The sequence below is a fragment of the Zophobas morio genome, unplaced genomic scaffold (genome assembly GCF_036711695.1).
Source record: "Zophobas morio isolate AGI-343-1 ecotype UQ-CSIRO unplaced genomic scaffold, CSIRO_AGI_Zmor_V1 ptg000043l, whole genome shotgun sequence".
Lineage (NCBI taxonomy): Eukaryota > Metazoa > Arthropoda > Insecta > Coleoptera > Tenebrionidae > Zophobas > Zophobas morio.
Window position 1 is genome coordinate 107,795 of NW_026972148.1, and position 20,848 is coordinate 128,642.

Consider the following 20,848-nt stretch of genomic DNA (forward strand, 5'->3'; position numbering starts at 1 on the left):
ATAGGTCTGATTACGTCACAGTTTAAACTTTTTATTATCTTTAGTAAACTGCGTTGACTGCGATCCATTTTTAGTAAAAGGTTTTCATTCACCGAAAGTACAGTCACATTATTACTCTTATGGGTCAAGAGAAATAATTTGATAGCAAAAACCAGGAATTATCGATAGTAATACTTCTTACGTCAAATAAAATGTAGCGTATATAAAACGCTTATCGAAAAAGTTAGATAAATAAGCTTTATTCTAACCTAAACAAGTTTGCCCATCACCTTAGATCAACATGGTTGTATTCGATTAGTATAAAAATTTTTTACTTAACGACAAGAACTTTGCTGTGCAAGTTGAAAAAAACTTAGAGATTTAAATTAACGAAATGCTAATATATTTATTGGGGGTCAACTGGATATTCCAAAACTGGTTACTGGAGCTGCCGTTTCAGAGGGACTGTTATGAGAGCTGCATGCTACAATGAACCAAAAGCCATATTAAGTCACCAAATCAATTCTCGAATCAGCGAAGTTAAGGGTGGTTAAACTTATCGATGATTCGTTATTCTTTATGAGGAATAAGAACTTTTAGCCAATAATATTAGAGAATATATGCTATTGTTTAGATATATTAAAAATTGCGTTGTGTATAAAAGACGTGAGTATTGTCTTCTTTTCTTCTGTTTGTTTGTGGGCCTGTTCAGTTAAGAGAATTTTTTGTTTAGCCTGTTTTCATGATACTAGGCGTTCGAGGGTTTATTAATATATATATTTAAAAGATAGTTTTGGCTTATAAAAATATATAGATGCCTGCTGTTGTCCTACCTAAAAGTGTAAAGCAGGGAGTCGACCCTGAAACAACATATGAAAACAAAGTACTTATAGGAGATGGCTCTTTTGGGGAAGTTTTTAAAGCTAGTTTAAAAAAAAATGGTTATAGTTATTAAGTAATTTAGTGTCTTTTGAAAAATTACCGTTAACCAGGGCAAATCGTTGCTGTTAAAATTATAAATATTCAGTGCGATTCTGAATTAGAATCTTTTCAGACTGAAATTAGCATTCTTCTTTCTTGTGACCATCCTAACATAGTAAAACTTTATGATTCTTATTACTGGAAGAATTCACTTTACGTGAGTAGTTATGCTTTTATACCTACTTTCTTTTCTCTAAACTTTTACTGTTTAGTTAATTATGGAGTATTGTGATGGAGGAGCTGTTGATTCTATTTACACGGGTTTCATAATGATCTTTTATTTAGCTTAAATATATGATTTTAGGTTTACGTATATACTAACTTTACACTACTTGTGGGATTTTCATATTAACTCTACGTTTTTTTTATATAAAATTATTTTTTTACTTTATTTTGTAGATTTTGTATGACTATTAACTCAATTTTTTATAATTAGAATTAAATTCTTCTTTAGATGAAAAACAAATTCAAGCATGTGTTTATCAATGTTTAAAAGGTAGAGTCACTTTTTACAATAATATAAACTTACTAAGATTTATTGGTAATTAATAATTCTTTTTACTAATTTAGTTATAAGATTAAAATTTTTTTTTTGGATTTAGTATCTCAAAACTTACTGTTAACCAATATTTTTAGTATGAATAAGTTTTAATTATAAAATTAAGTATAAAAATTAACAATAAACTTAATAAATTTTATATTTATAAGGTTTTTATTTTTTAAATTTTATATAAAAAACTATTTTCATTTTTATCAATTTCTATAAAAATTTTAGTATTAAATATTTAAAAGAATTATAAGCTATAATTTACTTAATATTAATTTTAGAATTAATTTGCAAACTTGTAAATCTTTTCTTTTATAAAGTTTCTACAATATTATCAATAGTAGCTATTTTTTGTAACTTTACAGATAATTAAAATTGATTATAAATTAATTTCAATAGCTAATTTTAATAATTACACATTTTAATTAAAGTCAACTCTGTATTTATTTTAAGTTATAATTTACAATTTTTGGGTTTGTTTGTATTATACAATTTAAGCTATAATTTTACACGCCTTAATTTTTTTTATAGATTTATTTTGTAACCTTTTTGTGAATCTTTTTTTATAAACGGCTTTTACAAATTTTATTAATAAGTAGCTATTTTTTGTGGTTTATATTTCTATTAAAATCAACTTTGTGAAATAATTATAATTTAATAATTTTATTGTAAAATTCTGAAAAGTATTAAAAATTTATAATTATGAGCAATTTATCAAAATTTTTATAGTTTTACACACCTTATATTTTTTTATAAAGATTCATAAATATATACAAATTTTTAATAATTAGTAGCTATTTTTTGTAGTCCATAGTTTTATAAAATCAAATTATGTAATATTTTAAAATTTTTTTAAGTATTTAATGTTTTTTTAGCATTTTTATAAAATTTTACAAAGTATTTTAAATTAAAATTATAAGCAACTTATTAAAAATTTATAAATTTATTCCCTTAATTTATTTTAGATTCAGTTTATAAACTTATTGTAATTCAGTTTCTATCAAGATATTTACAAATTTTATTAACAAGTAGCTTTTTTTTTTGTAGTTCATGTTTATATTAAAGTGAACTATATGAAATATTTTAAAATTTTATTATTTCAAGAATTTTTTATAATAAACGTATTTTATTTATTTTTTTATAAAAATATTAAAAAGTTTATAAATTCAAAATTATAAGCAATTTAATAAAAATATAAATTTTTATCTGCGTTAACTTCTATGATTTACTTTACAAACTTTTAAATTTAAGTTTATTTTACTAATTAAATAATTTTTTAAAAATTCTTTTTTTTTTTTAATTTATTAATGAGTAACAATTTTTTTATACTTTTCTTTGGTCCGGCAATTTAGTATATATTTTTATTTTTTCAACAAAATATCTAATTTCAATCTTTAACTTTGTATTTAAAATATAATAACCAAAAATTTATTTTTGAGCATTAAATTAATTTATATACAATTTTTAATTAATCTTTTTTTAAACAGCTCTGGATTATTTACACAACTCTGTGAATGTTTTTCACAGAGACATAAAGGCTGGGAATATTCTTCTTACTAAGAATGGACAAGTCAAATTGGGTATAGCAAAGTTTGATTAATTCAGATTAATAATTAAAAATCTGTTAATTTATTTTAATTAGTTTTCAGTGTCATTATCTATTTTTCAAAATAATTTTATAATAAATAAATTTATTTTGAATTATATAGAAAGTAATTTTCTGGTTTAGTTATTTTGAAATAATTATTTTTACTAAGAATAGACATGTCAAATTATGTATAGCAAAGTTTATTTAATTAAAATTAAAAAATCATAATTAAAAATCTGTTAATTACTGCAATTGGTTTATTATTAATTTTTTTTTAAAACATTATTATAAAATAAATTAATTTTTATCAAAGATGTTTATATATGAATAATATAGAATATAATTTTCTTCCTATAGGAGCAACTCAGATTGTGTTTAGCGAAATTTATTTAATTTAAATTAATAATTATAATTAAAAAGATTTATATATTGATTTCAATTATTTTTCATTATTATTATATAATTTCTATATTCTCATATAAATAATTTTTTTTAATGAGATTTACTCTAGAGAACATTTTTTCTACAAAGAATGGGCAAGCTAATTGAGTATAGAAAAGTTAAAAAATATATTTATTGAAGTAATAATTTTAAAAAAGATTTAAAAAATTAACATGTAAACTTATTTTTTAAAAATGTCCTTATTTATTTCAATTAGTTTTCATTATTATATAGTTTTAAATCTTTTTTAAATTTATATTTATTTTATTAATGAATTCAATCTGCTTAAGTAATATAAAAATTAATTATTTGATTAAGTTCATTCTGGAATTATTTTTTACTGAGATGGGCAAGCCAACTTGGGGATAGCGAAATTTAATTTAGTTAAATTTATAAATATATTTAAAAATCTATTAATATCTTTTAATTAGATTTCATTATTATAATATAATTTTAAATATTTATTATTATACTTCTTTTTCATAATGAAATTTTTATGTACTTCAAAAAGTAATGCGTATTAATATCTTTAAACAACTTTTTGTGTATACATTCATGAGGCGAAGGAATCATACATTAGAAAAGCTTTAAAAAGAATATATTTTTAAATGGAATTAAAAATAATATAGCCAAAATTAGTAAAGCTTAACTTTATTTTTTATACGAATACTTCGTATTTAAGTCACGCGGCTACCTGCTTATTATTTTGAGTAAAAAATATGAAAGCAGTAGAGAAAATTTTTTTTATCAAGGAAAAAGTTTTAAAAAATTAAAAAATATATTTATATTAAAGCAGTTTTACTTGACATTACTATTAGTAATATATTACAATAATGATTAAAAATGTAAAAGAACAATAATCATTTAAAATATACTTTACTAGCCGACTTTGGAGTTTCCGCTCAAAATAGTAAGCCGCATCAACTTCGTGATACTTTTATTGGGACTCCATATTGGTTTATATATAAAATAATAATGAAGTGATAGCAATAATAATATTATTAATAAATCATAATAATAATGAATATATACTAACAAGGATGGCACCCGAAGTAATATTATGTGAAAACATTCGAGACAAACCGTATGACCATAAGGTAAAACTCTCTTCATTTTTATATGCATTAATAATATCATTACTAATATTACTATTATTATATAAAGTAAAATCATCGTATTTATATATTATTATTACCTTTATTACTACTACTATTATTCGTTACTATTATTATTTTTATTATTAATATTATTAGTGCGATATCTGGTCTTTAGGCATTACTTGTATTGAAATGGCGGAGATGAATCCTCCTCTTCACGATCTGCATCCAATCAAAGTTCTTTATAGGTTTTTTCCTTACTGTGGTTTCGTTTATTTAAAAAATCACCGTTACGACACACTTTTCGCATTATTTTAACCCTTTTTTTACTTAGTATTTGGCTTATATTTCATAATATTAACTTTTATTGGTCAAACGACCGAACGTTTTATTATTTTTTTTAGCATTCCGAAATCTGATCCGCCCACATTGGCTGATTCTTGTTTATGGTCCAATGAATTCAAAGACTTTGTGACTCTGGCCCTCATGAAAGATCCAGCGGCCCGTCCCTCCGTTAAAGAGCTTCTGGCGGTATTATTATAATTTGTTCGTAATACTTATTATATTATTTAATATTACTATTTAACTATATTAATATAATTTTACTTCTTCAAACTGAATTATTAATATTATTTTTTCATTAAATTTATTATCATTATTTTTTTTGTTGGATAATTTTTTTTATAATAATATTATTATTAGTTATATTATTTTATTATATTAAGTATTGTTATTAATAATTATTCTAATATATTTTTACCTGTTTTAATTTAATATTATTTTTATATAAAATCGTTATTATAATAATTTTTTATAATTATTATTTCTTTGTGTTATATTTTTAAAGTTTATTTGAAATTTTATTTTTATTACTATTATTACTATTACTAGCATCCTTTTGTGACTGGCTGCTCCGAAGAAGAGTCGATGAACGTAATGGCTGGTTTAGTGGATGAGTTTTTAAATATTCAGTACGAAGAAGAGGGTTTATTGCTGTTTGACTATTTATTATTATTATTTATGTATTTTTTACTTTTTATTTAATATATTTCTGTTATTTTACTTAATTATTTATTATTATTTTTGTTATGTATTCAATATTTTTTACTATATTATTGTTTATTTATTACAATTATTATAATTTTTTACTATAATTTGTTTATTATTTATTATTTTTGTAACTGTTACTTTACTTTTTTGCTATATTATATTATATTATTTTATTATTATTATTTATTTAATACAAATTATCATCTTATTTGTCACTTGGTCTTTTTATTACTTTTTAAAATAAATAATATATTACTTATCAATTTTTTTACTTTATTTATTATGTTATTTTTATTATTTTTATTACTGTATTATATTTTTTTATATATTTTTTATTGGTTTCTTTATATTTTTTATTAAAAAAATTAATATTAATATTTACTTACCATGTTTTTACTTTGTATTTATTTATTACTTATTACTATATTGCCGTCATTTATTTTCTATTTATTATATTTTTTATAATTTTTTATTTAACAATTATTATTATGATAATTATAAATATATATCATCATTATTATTAATAATTTAGTTATCTTTTTTTTACTTTATTTATTTATTTCATATTATAATTACTGTTCTTTTTTTCTATTTATTATTTTTATTGGGTTGCTTTCTATTTTATTTTTATTATTATTTAATTATTTTATCAGATGAAGAAAATATTAGTGACGGGCAAGAAGAACTGAAGGAATTCGACTCTTCAGTTCCTGTTAAGCACAAAACGATCGTAATTTTAACATTTTAAATAATGGAATTTTAAAAAAAAAAGTAGAAATTGTGAGAATTTTATTTTTATTACTACTTATCGGTAAACTTTTGTTGTCTTATCTAAAATTTGTAGTACTTTTTATGTAATAATATCATAATCGTTTTTTATATTCTTTTAAAAAAAGTAAAACTGTGTTGGAAATTCTTATATATCTATATAATATTTATTATGATTATTTGTATGTAACATTTCTACATTAATTAGAAAATTTATTGTAATCTTTTTATAATAAAATTATTATATTTTAGGAATTTTCTAAAAAAAGTAAAAATCGTGTTTAATTTTTTCTTTATGTGCGAATTTTATTATGATTATTGTACTTTTCATAATAATTTTTTAAAAAATTGTGTTAATTTTTTTTTAAAAATTTGTAATTATAATTATTAATATTTTTTCAAAATTTGATATTATTTTTGAAAATTTATTGAACCTTTTAATAATAATATATATTTTATTTAAATTTTCTTTTGTAAAAATTTTCTATTTTTTTTAAATTATTGAAAAGTTTCTTTGGAATTCTTAAAAAAAATGTACTTTTTTCATAATAATTTTGTAGTTTTTTAATTGTGGTAAACTTTATTTTTATATATGAATTTTATTTTTTATATTTATAATGTTTATTATTTTTTTTGTAAACTTATTTTAATACTTAATTTATTTATTATTATTTATGTTATTTTTTTTAATTAATTTATTTTTTTCTTTTATTATTATAATGGAAAATTATATTATTTGAAATTTATAATTAATAAAATATATAGATCATTTATACTTGAATTTTATTTATTATTTTTATTTAGTTATTTTACTATTTTCTATATTGTTTTCCCTTTTATATTATCTGAAATTATTTATTCTTTTTTTATTAATATTATTTAATATATACGTTTTAACTAATGTATGTATTGTTGTTATGAGTTTATCATTATTATTATCGGAAGTAATTAATATTATCTTTTATTTGCTTAATATTTTATTAGTTTTTGTTTATTATTTGTTTTATTATTAAAAAAATTTATTATTAATATTTTTATTTACTTATTATTATTACTGTTTATTTATTTTTAAGATAAAAACCACTTATAAAAGAAATATGGACGGCTCGCGCCAGAGAGTTACCCGTCGAGTCGATGAAGAAACCCAAAAGGCGAATAATCGCGGTAATTTTTTTTCATAATTTTTTTTGTTCTTCTGCGTGTCACGTGGTGATATCTATGACACCTTTCACAATATGTAATGAATAATTGTGTTTTTTTGTTAGTGAAAGCTTTTCGACAGCAGCAAATTGCAGCTTTGAAAGCGTTAAACCGTGAAAATGAGCGTAAGCGGTTGGATATAAAGCACAGCAAGGCTTTGGAGGAGTTGCTTAGCTCCCATAAAGCTTCCTTAGAAGCCGTACTTTACTATATTCTTGTTATTTATATTATATGATATTACTTTAATAAAAGTTAGAAAGAAAGTACCAAGCGGATGAAGCACAGAAATTCAGGCAGAATGAAAGAGAATTGTTAAAGTTGCATGAAGCTTTATGTAAGAATTATCGCGCGCAAGCCTTAGAACTGGAAACTATTAGAAAAAAGGTTTTATTATTATTATTATTATTACTACTATTATTATAATTATATATTATTCTATAGGAATTTAAGCTTTTTAAAGAAAAACAACAGCATGACTACAAGGAAGAAGCTAAACATCTCAAGTCTGATCTAAAAAATTGTAGTAAACTTGAAAAAAAAGAACAGCAGGCCTTTTTGGAAATGCGGCACACCTCCAAAGTGCGTTTATATTTTTTATTATTATATTTTTAGGTACCATTCATTATTTAGTATTATTATAGTTATGATTATTTATTATAAATATACTTACTATAATAATTTAGTTTTAGTTAACACTCATTATTTTTATTTTATTAATTATTATTATATAGTTTAGTTTCTTTCATCATTATTTATTATATTTATTATTATCACCTATTTTTGTTACTATCAATTTATTGTTTATTATATCACTACCTTCAATATGTTTATAACTTATTGTTTAGTTATAATTATTATATACTATTCATATATTATATTGTGATTTTCTTTTATTTGCTTATATATATTAATAGTTTTTTAGATTACCTAATTGTATTTATTGTATATATTATATATATTATATTTTCTATTACTATCCACTACTACTTTTTTAATTTTTAATTTTATATATATTTATATTAAATAGGATATCACTAATATTTTAAGTTTTTATTATTTTTATATTATAATATTTTTTTATAGTTATCTTTAGTCTTTATATGATATTATATATATTTTATTTTATTATAATTTTTTACGTTATAATTTAATATTAATATGCTTTTTATATATACTCCTAATGTTTTATGTATAATTTTTTTTATCGTTTTTTATTATTATTATATTTAATGTTATCCTGATATCATTAAATTATTATTATTTATTTATTTTTAGGCTGAAAAAGAGGATCGAGAATATGCTAATAATTTGCGGTATCAGCATTTACTAAAGTTACATAAAAGTGAGTTGCAAAATTTAAAGGTAAAAGAGTTTTTTATATTTATCATACTATTGTTATATAAATTCTAATTTTCTTTTACTTTATATTTATTTTGATTTATATCTTTTTTTTTATAGGTTTCCTTTACTTTTATTATTATATAATCCAAGTATTTTTTTACTTACACTTTTTATATATTATTATAGTTTTTTTACTACAGAATTTAATAGAGTTTTTTTTATATCTTTTATAGATATATTTTACTATTATTATTATATATTCCTTTTACTTTTTTTTTTATTTTTTCTTCTTTTATTCATTATTTTTGAATATATATATTTTTTTTACTGCATAATTTTAAAGTTTAAAAGAAAAGAGTTTATATTTACTTTTATACATATTTTTGCTTATTATTATTATGAATTAATGTTTTTCTGCTATTCCTTATGATACACAGCTTTTTTTTTATACTTATTATTATATTTATTTTATTATTGTTATTATTATTACTATATTTTTGGAGTTTTCATTACTTTTCCTTTTATATATTTACAGTTTTTATTATAATTATTATATATATTACTTATTAGTATATTGACAGTTATTTTTAATTTTACTTTTTATATATTTTTTTACTTACACTTTTCATTAAATAATATATTTTTTCCTTTTCTTTATAAATTTTATATAATTATATATTTTATAAATTAGAATTTTTTATTAATTATTATTTTAGTTTTAATAAATTTATTATTATAATTATTTTCTTTTCCTTTTTTTATTTTATGTGTAAATATATTTTTTTATTTAATTGCCACTAATATTATATATATTTTATATCTTTAGTATTTGTATTATTGTTATAATATATATTTTTTACTTTTATTATACATAACTATTTATTAATTTAGTTTTTGAACTTTTTTATTATAATTATATTTAATTGTATATATATTTATAGAGTACGTAAACTTTTATTTATATATATATTTTTATTTTTTTTACTTTTTTTTTATTATATATATATTTTTTTACTTTTATATAACTTATATAATATTTTTATATCAATATATATATGTTTATATACATTATTATCATATAAACTTTCAGCGTTTTCATGATTATATATTGTTATATAGGTTCTAATATTTTTACTTTTATATAACTTTATATTTTTTCTAATGATATTTATTAGTGTTTATTAATTATATATTACTTTTATTATATGTAATAGTTTTCTTAATTATGTTATTATATATGTTTATAGTTTTTATATATTATTTATTATCATTTATACAAATTTGCAAATTTTTATTATCAAAATAATATTTATTATATAATTTAAGTTTTTAACTTTTATAATAATAAATATATTTAGCTTTTTTCATTTTCTTTCTAATTTTAAGTTGCTCGACTTATTATTAATATTAATAGAATTTTCTATAAATATACTATTATTATTATACAAAAATTTTATTATGTATTGAATCATTATTATACTTTAATTTTTTATGGATATTAACGTTTTTTTTTACACTTTTATTTATTTAAAAGGAATATTTAAGCTTAAAAGATACACTTGCAAACTCGTTTGGCCGTTTGAGGCTCGACAATATAAGCGAACTAGCCGTTAACGAAGTATTACCATTAAAATTATTATAACTATTTATATTAGTATTTTTATTTTATTATAAATGTTATTTTGTTCTAATTATTAATATAATTATTATTATTTGGAAAGAAAAAGTTTTTAAGAGAAGAGCACGAACTTAAAACGTTTCAATTGGTGCAAATGCAATTGTTGGAAAGCAAAAGGCAAGAGATACGCCATCAGAAGGAAATGGAAATGATGGACGCTCTTTGCCAGAAGCGAATCACTGAGGTCAAAAAAAAATTAGTCAATATTTTTTGTGAAATAACTTTAGTCAACTTATTATTATTAAATTGGAGGATTTTAGCTTTTTTTTTTTTTTTTAGTAAAAGTATGGTTTATTCGGGTCGAATTACTGATTAATTTTAAATATAATTCGTTCTACAAAATAATGAACCGAAAGTTTTCGATATTACAAAAGAGTAATATTGTACCAATTTTGATTATAAATTGGGTGCTTTTAGCTTATATAAGTGTAGTGCTTTTTGCTCTCATTTTAAAAAAAAATTGTTGAATAAATATTTTTATCGGAATTAAAAAAATAATTTTATTTATTATTTTTACATAAAATTTTTATTTTTTCTTTTTTATAATATTTTTATATTTTATTTTATTTTACTAATTATATGCTTTTTGTTAAGGTAGTTATTTCGAAGTTACGTTACGTTTTAATTATAATTAGATATATTTTAGCTCTTACTCTGTTTTCAGTATATTTTGGATTACTTTACTTCTGTTATAATCAATATGTATCTCTAAAACTATAACTTATAATGTTTAAAATTTATTCAGTTGGTATCTTTTCAGCTCTTTCAATTTTATTATTAGTATATTTTTGATAGGTTTACATAAATATAATTTTTTAATATTTAACTTTAAAATTTATATATTTTGTTATAAAATAGGAAACTGGTATTTCTTAGCTATATGCTATTTAATATATATTGCATCAGTTTAATTATATTTTAGTTAATGTTGAAAACTACTTTGGTATGTTTTAAGCTAATATTATGCTATTTTAGTGTATTTTGGAATCACTTTATGTGAATTTCATCGAAAATATTACTCTAAACACATTTTCATTTTTGTAATTTAAATATTAAAAAGCATTAAAATTGATATTTTTTAAAGCAGTTAATAATATTTTAGTGTTTTTTTTGTTTAATTTAATTTAAATGTAACGTTAATTTAACAATGCAATTTTTTTACTTAAGAAATATTCTGGCTCCTTTTATTTTATTTTGGTATATTTTAATTAAATTAGAATGTGATTTAAACATAAGCGATAAAAATGGGCCATTTTATAATTATTAATGCTATTTTAGTATATTTTGGATTATTTTTCTCTAACGTGCTTCTATTTAAGTTAATAGATAATTCTAAATGTGTTAAAAATGCAAGATTTTAGTTTTTTCTCCGCTATATTAGTACATTATGACTCTATATTTACATAAAATTTAATGTATCTACCAAACTATTTAGCTTTATTTTTCCCTTTTTTGCGATATTATATAATTGTTTTACTTGAAATTTAATTTTTTTTTTCATATTAATAAATTAATAACACCTGGGCTTTTTGTGATAATATTCTTTATACAAAAATTAAAAAATTTTCTAATTCTATTTATTTTATTCGGATCAGTTTAACTTTAATTTTTATTAAAGGCTAAAAAATATATTTTTAATTAATAAACACTTAAAATTGTTCTTAATTTGGTTCTTTTTAGCACTTTGTATGCAATTTTAGTAAATTTTGGTCCAATTTGCTTTTTTAAAGTTAAAAATAAAATATTAAAATATATATACAAAAAGTTTTTTTAGTTTTGCTTTAGAAAACTTGACTGCATTTAGTTATATTTTACTAATAAGCAAACTTTTAATATTTGTAAAAAGTAAAAAAAATAGTAAACTTTGATTTTATAATGACATAATGATTTAAAAATTTTTACTACTGAAAGAAAAAATTAAATTAAATGATAATTTATTATATGAAACTTTTAAAAAATTAATATTTCTGTATTAAAAAAAAACTTAAATATAACTTTATTTTAAAAAAATAATAATAAAGTAATTAGTAAAATATGTCATTATATTTTATTATTTAAATAATTATTAATTATATATAAATTGTTTACTTTTATTTTAATGAAATACATAAATATTTAATTATTTTATTATTAATTTAAATTTATATATAAATATTTTTGGTCTTATAATACGATATTGGTAAAATTTTATGTAGTAAACAATGAGTTTATAAAGAAATATCTAGTTTTACTTATAACAAAGTTTTGTAATTTATTTTCATTTTGAAACTTATTTTTTTTAATATTAAAAATTTATTAAATATTTATAAAATATTAAAAAAAGAAAACTTAAATTTAATAATTTTTTTTAATATATAAAAATATAAAGAAAATTATTATGTAATATTTATTTTATATATAAATAATAAAAGTATAAAAGTTAAGTAATGTTTAGTTTTCTTTATTAACTAAGTTTTTAATAGTTGGTTTAGTGATCAAGTTGAAAAAGACTTATAATTATTAAATAAAAAAATAAAATAAAATTGAAATAATAAATAAAACATGAGAGTCAAAATAATAATAATAAAAGTAAATATTAGACGTATAGACATTCTAAAAATATATCAAATGAAATTAAAAAATAATAAAAGTATTGATATTTTTTTCCTTTTTATATGTAAACTTACAAATTTATAAAAATATTTTATATAATTGTTAAAAATAATGTTTTATCAATAAAAAAGTAAAATAAAGTAATATATTATATTTATATATATATGAAAATAGCAAAATTACTACTAAACTATAAAAAGATGAAATAAGAAATTTTAAAAGTACTATAATAATAATTTTTTTTATAATAATTAAAGCGTTATTATATTTTTTTTAGTATATGCAAAAATATTAATAGATATATTGTATATAAAAACTTGCATACACAAAAAAAATTGAAAGTATATAAAGTTTTTATAGTGAAAAGTAGAAACATTACAATATTATTTTATTATATTTTAAATGTAGCAAAAATTCTATTGAATTCGAAAAAGATAAAAGTGTTCTAAATAATAATATTTTTTTATAATATAATAATATTTTTAATTTTTCTTATAGACGAAGAGAGCTCAAAAAGTAAGAAAGGCAGCTTTTCCTATACAACAAAAAAAAAAATCTCGCGAAGCTCAAAAAGCGTAAGAAGCTTTACGTTTTGCTGCTTAATATAACTTTAGATAATATTTATTTTTTAATAAATAAAAGTATAATTCATATTCAAAAAAATTTTATAGCTAAAAAAAGTTTTGATGAAAATTTTTTGAGACAAGATATAAAGTAAGAAATAATATACATTTATGCACAAGTTTTAATGAAAATCTTTGAACTACATAAAATAATATTAGAAATTTATTATGGTTTTATATATATAAAAAATATACTTTTATTAAAAAAAGTTCTATTAAAATTGTACTAGATGACAACGAATTAAAAATATGTTGAATATATGCTAATGTATTCTAATTTTGAAATGCTTAAAAAGTATATTATTAATAATAATAAGTAAATAAGTTATTGTTATTAAAAAAATATATAATAAATATATAAATCAGAAGAAAAGGTAATGTTTCTGAAAATATATAAAGATTTTTATTTAAAAAAAAATCGTTAAGTAATTTATAAACCGCTAAAAGTTTTATTATTTTTAAAAAATTATTTTGTTTTATTATTAATTGTAAAAGAATATAAAATAAACATTAAAACTGCGATATAAAAGTTTTATATAAATATTTAAGATGAAATGATAATAAATGATCATGAAATTGTTATAAATATCATTTTTTATAAAATTTATATAAAGAAAAAAATAATAAACTTTTACAAAGATTATTTTTTTTATAATATTAAAAGAAAATCAATAAACTAATATGAAATTGTTATAATATTTCTGTAGAAAAATATATAATGGAAAGAAAATAGTAATAAACTATTATGAAACTGTTAAAATAATATTTCTATATAAAAAGATATATATAAAAGTAATATACTAACATGAAACTGTTAAAATATTTTTTATATATATAAAAAGAGTATACAAAAAAAAATAATAAATTTATATTAAACTTTTATATAATTTTTACTTACAAAAATAAATATAAAGTTAAGAGAATAAACTAATACGTTATCTTTATGAATATATAAAAAAGTATGTAAAGAAATAATAATAAACTAACTATGTATTGGCATAAATATTATTTATATATAAAAATATTTATTAAAAAAGGATTATTAATGCTCCTGATTTATAGATTTTTACTACTAAAAGAAAATGAACTGAAGCGACTAAAAGAAGCTCATCGACAACTTCGCGATGAGAGCGGGAAAAAAGTTTCAAGTCTATTATGTATTTTTATTAATAATATTAGTAATAATAATTCAGATAGTTGAGCGGAAAGCTATGAAAAAAATTCATGAAGAAGAAGAAAAGTATTATATAATGGAGGTTTGGTTATTATTATTTATTAATATTAATATATTTATTATTGTAAAACATTTATAATGAGTGTATTAGATTTTTAAAACTGTTAAGAACTGTTTAAGTTAAATTTAAAAATTTTATTATAAAAAGTAAATTTTTTATTATTTTTTAATTTTATTGTGTGAATATATATAGATTTTTTATTAATTTAATAAAACTTACTATTATTTTTCTTAAATTTTCTTATATTTTATAGATGGAAGAAAAATTTAGAGCGGAGGAGATGGCTCAGCGAAATTCTGAAATAGAAGAACTATTAAAATCTTTTAAACGGGATTTGGAGTCAATTGAAGCGCTAAATATTGAAGGTCTAATAATTATTATTAATGCTTCCCATTATTTTTATATTTTAAAATCTTTTGTTATTATTATTATTAGGTAGCACTGATTCATTTCTTTTCTTGATTTAAAATTTTCAATTTATTGATTTTATTATTGTTGTTAAAAAATATTTACTATATTATAATAATTGACCGTTTTTTTTTTATAATTTTTTTTGCCACAAATAATATTTAATTTTATGAATTTTAATTTAATTAATATTTTTTTTAATGCTTTATATAGTTTATATAAGTTTACTCTACTTAATATTCTTTAAAAAAAAATTATTTATAGTAGATTCACGTCAAAACTAGTATTATATATGGAATTTTACTTTAAGACTATAATTTTAAGTTACTTTAAAAATTTTCAATAAATAAATTTCTATTCTAATAGATATATTATTTAGTATTATATAAATTTCATACATATTTATTTCCACTTTTATTTTTCTTAATAAATTTCATTCATTATTATTCATTGATTTAATTTCTTTTGGTGTATTTTATTAGAATATCTAATTAATTTAATTTTTATAGTATTTTTTTATTAATTTAAAATTTAGTAATTAATATTTTACAGCACTTTACTTTTTTAAGTTTTAGATTAGCATTTAAAATCTTAATTTACTATATGATTATTTTTATCGTTTTTTATGCTTATTTGTTCTAAATTAATATTATGTTTATTATTATATTTTCACGTTTATTTTTGTGAAATTATCAGATTTCTGGGAATCTTATATGTTTGCAAAAAAATTTTTTTGTATACTTTATATATAGTAATTACCTAATAAAAAAGTTTATTGACTTTTAAAATAAATTTAATTATTTAATTGTATACGCTTTATTAAAATTATTTTCATTGTGGTCATTTTTTTTAAAAAAACAGAAATAAATGAACTAAAGGAACAACATCGTGAAAAGGAAGTTTTGTTGGTAAATTTTTTTAATTAAGATTATTTTTATTCAAATTATTGATTTTTTTTTAATTTTTAGCGTGAATCGCATCGAATTCAGAAAGAGCAGATGGCCGATACGCACAATATTGAGTTTAATAATCTTTTATCTGCCCAAGAAAGTCGTTTTAAACTTATTGTGGACGATATCGAAAAGGTTATATTATTAGATTATATAAATTAAATTATATTATTTAGTGATTCTACCCGGAAGGTTATATTCTCATTAGTTTTTATTTAAATTAAATCAATTTATTTAAAAGCTTTATCGAAAAGGTTATATTATTATCAGATTTATAAGTTAATTTTATACAGAAAGCGAAGGAACGGCAAAAAGAAGCGAAAAAGATAGAAGAGGATCTCTTAAGAAAGTTTTATTTTTTTAAAATGTTTTATGGTTATTTTTTACTTACTGTTATTGTTATTATAAAAGTCAGGAGAACGCAATTCGCAGCTTTTCTTCTGAAGGAAATTTGTTAACTCTACGATCAGTTTGTTCTTTTACTCTGGACACGAAATAAATCGAGAAAAGAAAGTGAAGACGAGAAGAAATTTGTTAATAAACAATTTTTTGTATTAATTTTAGTAAATTTTGTTATATAAGATTGAGTTGTAGTTATAGTAATCTTTAAGATGGTTGTGGTGAGTGAAGGTAACACTGCAGAAAACAGTAGAACTCGCTTAAAAGGTGTATAAGTTTAAGTAAAGTTTGGATAAAATATCTAAATATGTTAAAAAAATTGTTACAAAACATAAAAATCACTGTTTACTGAAAAACTTACAAAAATTTTAATGTAGATGAAAGGTATTAAAACTTTTTAAAACTGAAATGACGAGTACAAACTTTATAAGAATTAATATTAATTAACAAGCTATATTTTAACAAAAAAGTTTTGTTAATATAAGTTCTTATAATTGTGAACTCAACATAATATATATAATAAGTAAAAGTCTTTAAAAAAAGAAAGTTAAGAAAAAAAAGGATACTTATTAAAAAGCAGTTAAAACGATGTATTAATTATAGTTTGTGAATAACGTAATTGAAATGCTATTAAGTAATGCTTAAAAAAAAGAAGAGTTATAATACTTTAGCCAAGCGGCTAATGAAGAGTTAAAAACTTGCAACTGAGTCATTAGAATATTTCATGCTCGTAAAAAAAAAAAAGAAAAAACCAGATTTCCTCTATTTTGAAGGTTTAGTGTAACAATTTAGGCTACAAACACAAATTAAAAAAAAACAGAAATTAATATATCATATGCACAAGGCCAGTTAAAAAAAGTATAAAATTTGGAAAATGTAATGTCAGTAATAAGGGCTCGCAAGTGGAATGTGTTCAAGTGATGATTTAAAACTTTATCATAAAAGAAGAAGTGCTCATATACTACTAAATAAGATCCTATTTAGTATAGAGTTCAAGTAAAATATTATCAAAAAAACTAAAGTTCAAGCGAGAAAGCGAAAAATAGCATGTAAAACGTCTTCGCCTCGTCGGGTAAAAAATGTATTGACTTACATATACTCTGAAATGAGAACTATGAGGAGAAGCGTTTAAGATAATTTCTTCAGTCTTATACTAAAGAGAAGTTGCCCCAAGTTAAATTTTTTAAGCTTAATTCAAAAGTGTGCCTCTTCTGTTTGGAAGTAATACACTTCTTAGCTTATTAGGAAACAATTCAGCGTTATCAGTATAAGCTAAAAAGTTAGGTGGGGGGCCGGGTCATATATATATTTATACTAATAAATAGCACTAATTTACACGTCTCCCTACCTAGTAAGTACTACTACACCGAAAAGCTACCATATATGAAAAATGAGCACTACACAGCTAGTCAAAACTAACTATACAAGCACCCCCAAATTGAACTCAGCTCACTATGACACTAATGCAACCCTAGCGCAGGACTAGAAACAACATATATAACACTACAAGACTCTAGTAGACAGAAAGGAGTGAAGAGGGAAGAAAGGAGAAGAGAAATAACAACGACAACATACGTGTTTTTACTTTTACTAGTTTAAGTTTTATTTTCCCTTATGCAAAAATTATTAGTGTTACCGACTTTCCATTTGATCACGTGGATTTACTTTTTAGGGTTCAACTACTGTAGCCACACCAAGATAAATGCCAAAAATACTATTCACGCACCACTCATTATGCAAGCCTCTTAGCTTTACAAGATACAAAAGAGTTTCTTATGCAACTAATCACCGCCGTTAAGATGCAGAACTTTGCATAACTTAGCCTTAGACTTCACAAAGCTCAAGGATCTGCCGGCCCCAAGAAACAAGGAACGAAAAAGGCAGTACGATAGTATATGATTAGTTTAATGAACGATCTTTCACCGGCGGCCTTCATTAGTCATAGTCATATCACTCTAAAAGTTAAAGGTGAAACTGTAAGCAGAGCTATAACCTGGAAGGGTCATAGGAAAAACCTAACGAAGGTATATTGTCCAAAGAAAGTTTTACCATTATTAAGACAGTTCCTGCGTACCGTGCGTAGAGCAACTTATAAACTCTTCCAGGTAAACAAGGTGCTTAATAACTTTAAAACTAATCAAGGTAACCATATTCACGATACTTGCTTTTCAATAATTTCTTTGGAAATGAGATTTAGAAATTTCTTCAAGCTGACTTAAGTGTAGAAGCTAAAGCCAAAGGGCCCCGAGTAAAGTAGAAAGTTTTCACCCCAGAGTTGGTAGGCACTAGACTACGTTTAATCAGACCTAGGATGGAGGTCGATCTTTTTCGGCCACTTTATGATAACGGCGTTGGGAAAAACAGCTGCCCTCACTCCATCAAAAAGTGCACTAAACTATCCCGCGGTTCAAGAGGTATAAAACATTAGCACCGTACACAATACGTAGCACCTGCACAGTAGCCAGAAATGGATCTTTTAGTAAGGCGTAGCAAAAGATGTTCCGCATGTCCGCATCAAAGTACAAAGAATGGATGCAAGCTCAAGCAAAGCATCGACGTACGAACTAGTTCGTATCTCTTATACAGGTTTTTTAGAGGTTTTATTAGGAAAAATGACCCGAGTTAGGTCTTTAATAGTAGCAATCCCTAAGGTGTGGGCTAGGTTCTAACTTGCTTATCCGAGAAGGATGTTATAGCCGTTAAACCACAACGCCAAAAAAAAAGAATTAAAACTACTCTATCAGTACTGTACCATAGATGAGAAGTGAGCACTATTTTAAATGTTAAGAAAGGCGGTGCGAACTACGATCTAGCTATGTATATTATAGTCATAGCTCTAAAGCTACCACTAACATTAAAAGTCTAGTACCGAATCATACTACAACTGTTAAAGCAGAGTACCCCAATCACACTACAATTCAAACAAGACCTCCTGCCATATATTTCTCAAACTGAGCTATTATCTTAAGTACTAGCTATTAAATGTCCCAGTTTCCAGCTAAGAGAGAAGGATATGAACACCTTATTAATGACTCCGGAACAGGAAACTAGTGTTATTGTCTCATTCCTTTTAAGACACAGATATCACTTTTACGTTTTAAATTTCCAGGAAGCCACTAGAAGTATATTCCGATCTCACCAAGGTTTCATCCAAGGATCAACAGGCTGTGCTTGGTCATCTTTCAGAAGAGGCAGTTTCTACAGGCATTGCCAGTATACATCGGGAAAGCCCACAAATACTCAAGCTCAGGATTATCCAGCCTATCACTTTCATACTCATGAAGCTACGGTAGTCAATTACTAAAGGAGGACGAGTCTCAAGCGGTTCTTTATAATTACTTATAGAAAGCACCAGCACTAACTAGTTAATTCAGACTAGGAAAACGTTGCCTCTAGCAACACAGTTTAGATAACACCTGACAAAGAACTAGAGTGCAAAGAGTTTTTTCTAATTTCGAAAGTAAATCTTTCGCCCTGAACGTTAAACTTCTTATTAGATTGAGGTGCTAGATAACCTATGACTGAGTCACAATTAGAAGGCTACTTTCCCTAACATTGACATCTACCCTGGTTGCAGTCTAGTTGTGACAGAGTACCCAGGAATGAAGGGTATTATAAGTAATATAAATTACGCACGGGCTGCAAAGATGAAGTAAATGAGTGCGCACATTCATAAAGAAAATAGAGAACTAAAATTACTGCAGGTTGGGCCTACTAATATAGTGGCGAGTATGATACAATGTGCGCTTATTTCAATACTACTTAGGCCTAAACTACTAGTAAGTTATAAAAATTAGCTCTGTGGCTTTCCTTAAAGCATAACAATAATGTCGACTCGCCCCTCTTGATCGTTCATCTGACTGGTTAATTTATTAAGTTTTCTCTAGTAATCATACCAAGCTGGACCAGTTTACAATGTTCAGCTCCAAGTGTGTAGGAAATTTTTATATACCCCGTCGAATGGTTTAAAC

At 21.5% G+C, this 20,848-nt stretch overlaps 1 protein-coding gene across 1 annotated transcript; it reads left to right on the forward strand.

Moving 5' to 3' along the window:
• The first annotated feature begins 1,185 nt into the window (after nt 1-1,185).
• On the forward strand, nt 1,186-16,996 carry LOC135141167 (serine/threonine-protein kinase 10-like). Its single transcript, XM_064072009.1, has 24 exons — nt 1,186-1,221; nt 1,397-1,456; nt 2,995-3,087; nt 4,420-4,492; nt 4,576-4,633; nt 4,790-4,881; nt 5,038-5,164; nt 5,525-5,618; nt 6,337-6,413; nt 7,525-7,615; nt 7,717-7,850; nt 7,904-8,035; nt 8,093-8,230; nt 8,927-9,013; nt 10,527-10,610; nt 10,714-10,854; nt 13,761-13,837; nt 14,948-15,026; nt 15,079-15,141; nt 15,374-15,485; nt 16,390-16,436; nt 16,497-16,613; nt 16,772-16,827; nt 16,890-16,996. Exons 5-24 carry the CDS (start codon nt 4,577-4,579, stop codon nt 16,975-16,977), a joined length of 1,893 nt encoding a protein of 630 aa, XP_063928079.1. The 5' UTR covers nt 1,186-1,221; nt 1,397-1,456; nt 2,995-3,087; nt 4,420-4,492; nt 4,576; the 3' UTR covers nt 16,978-16,996.
• The last annotated feature ends 3,852 nt before the right edge of the window (nt 16,997-20,848 follow it).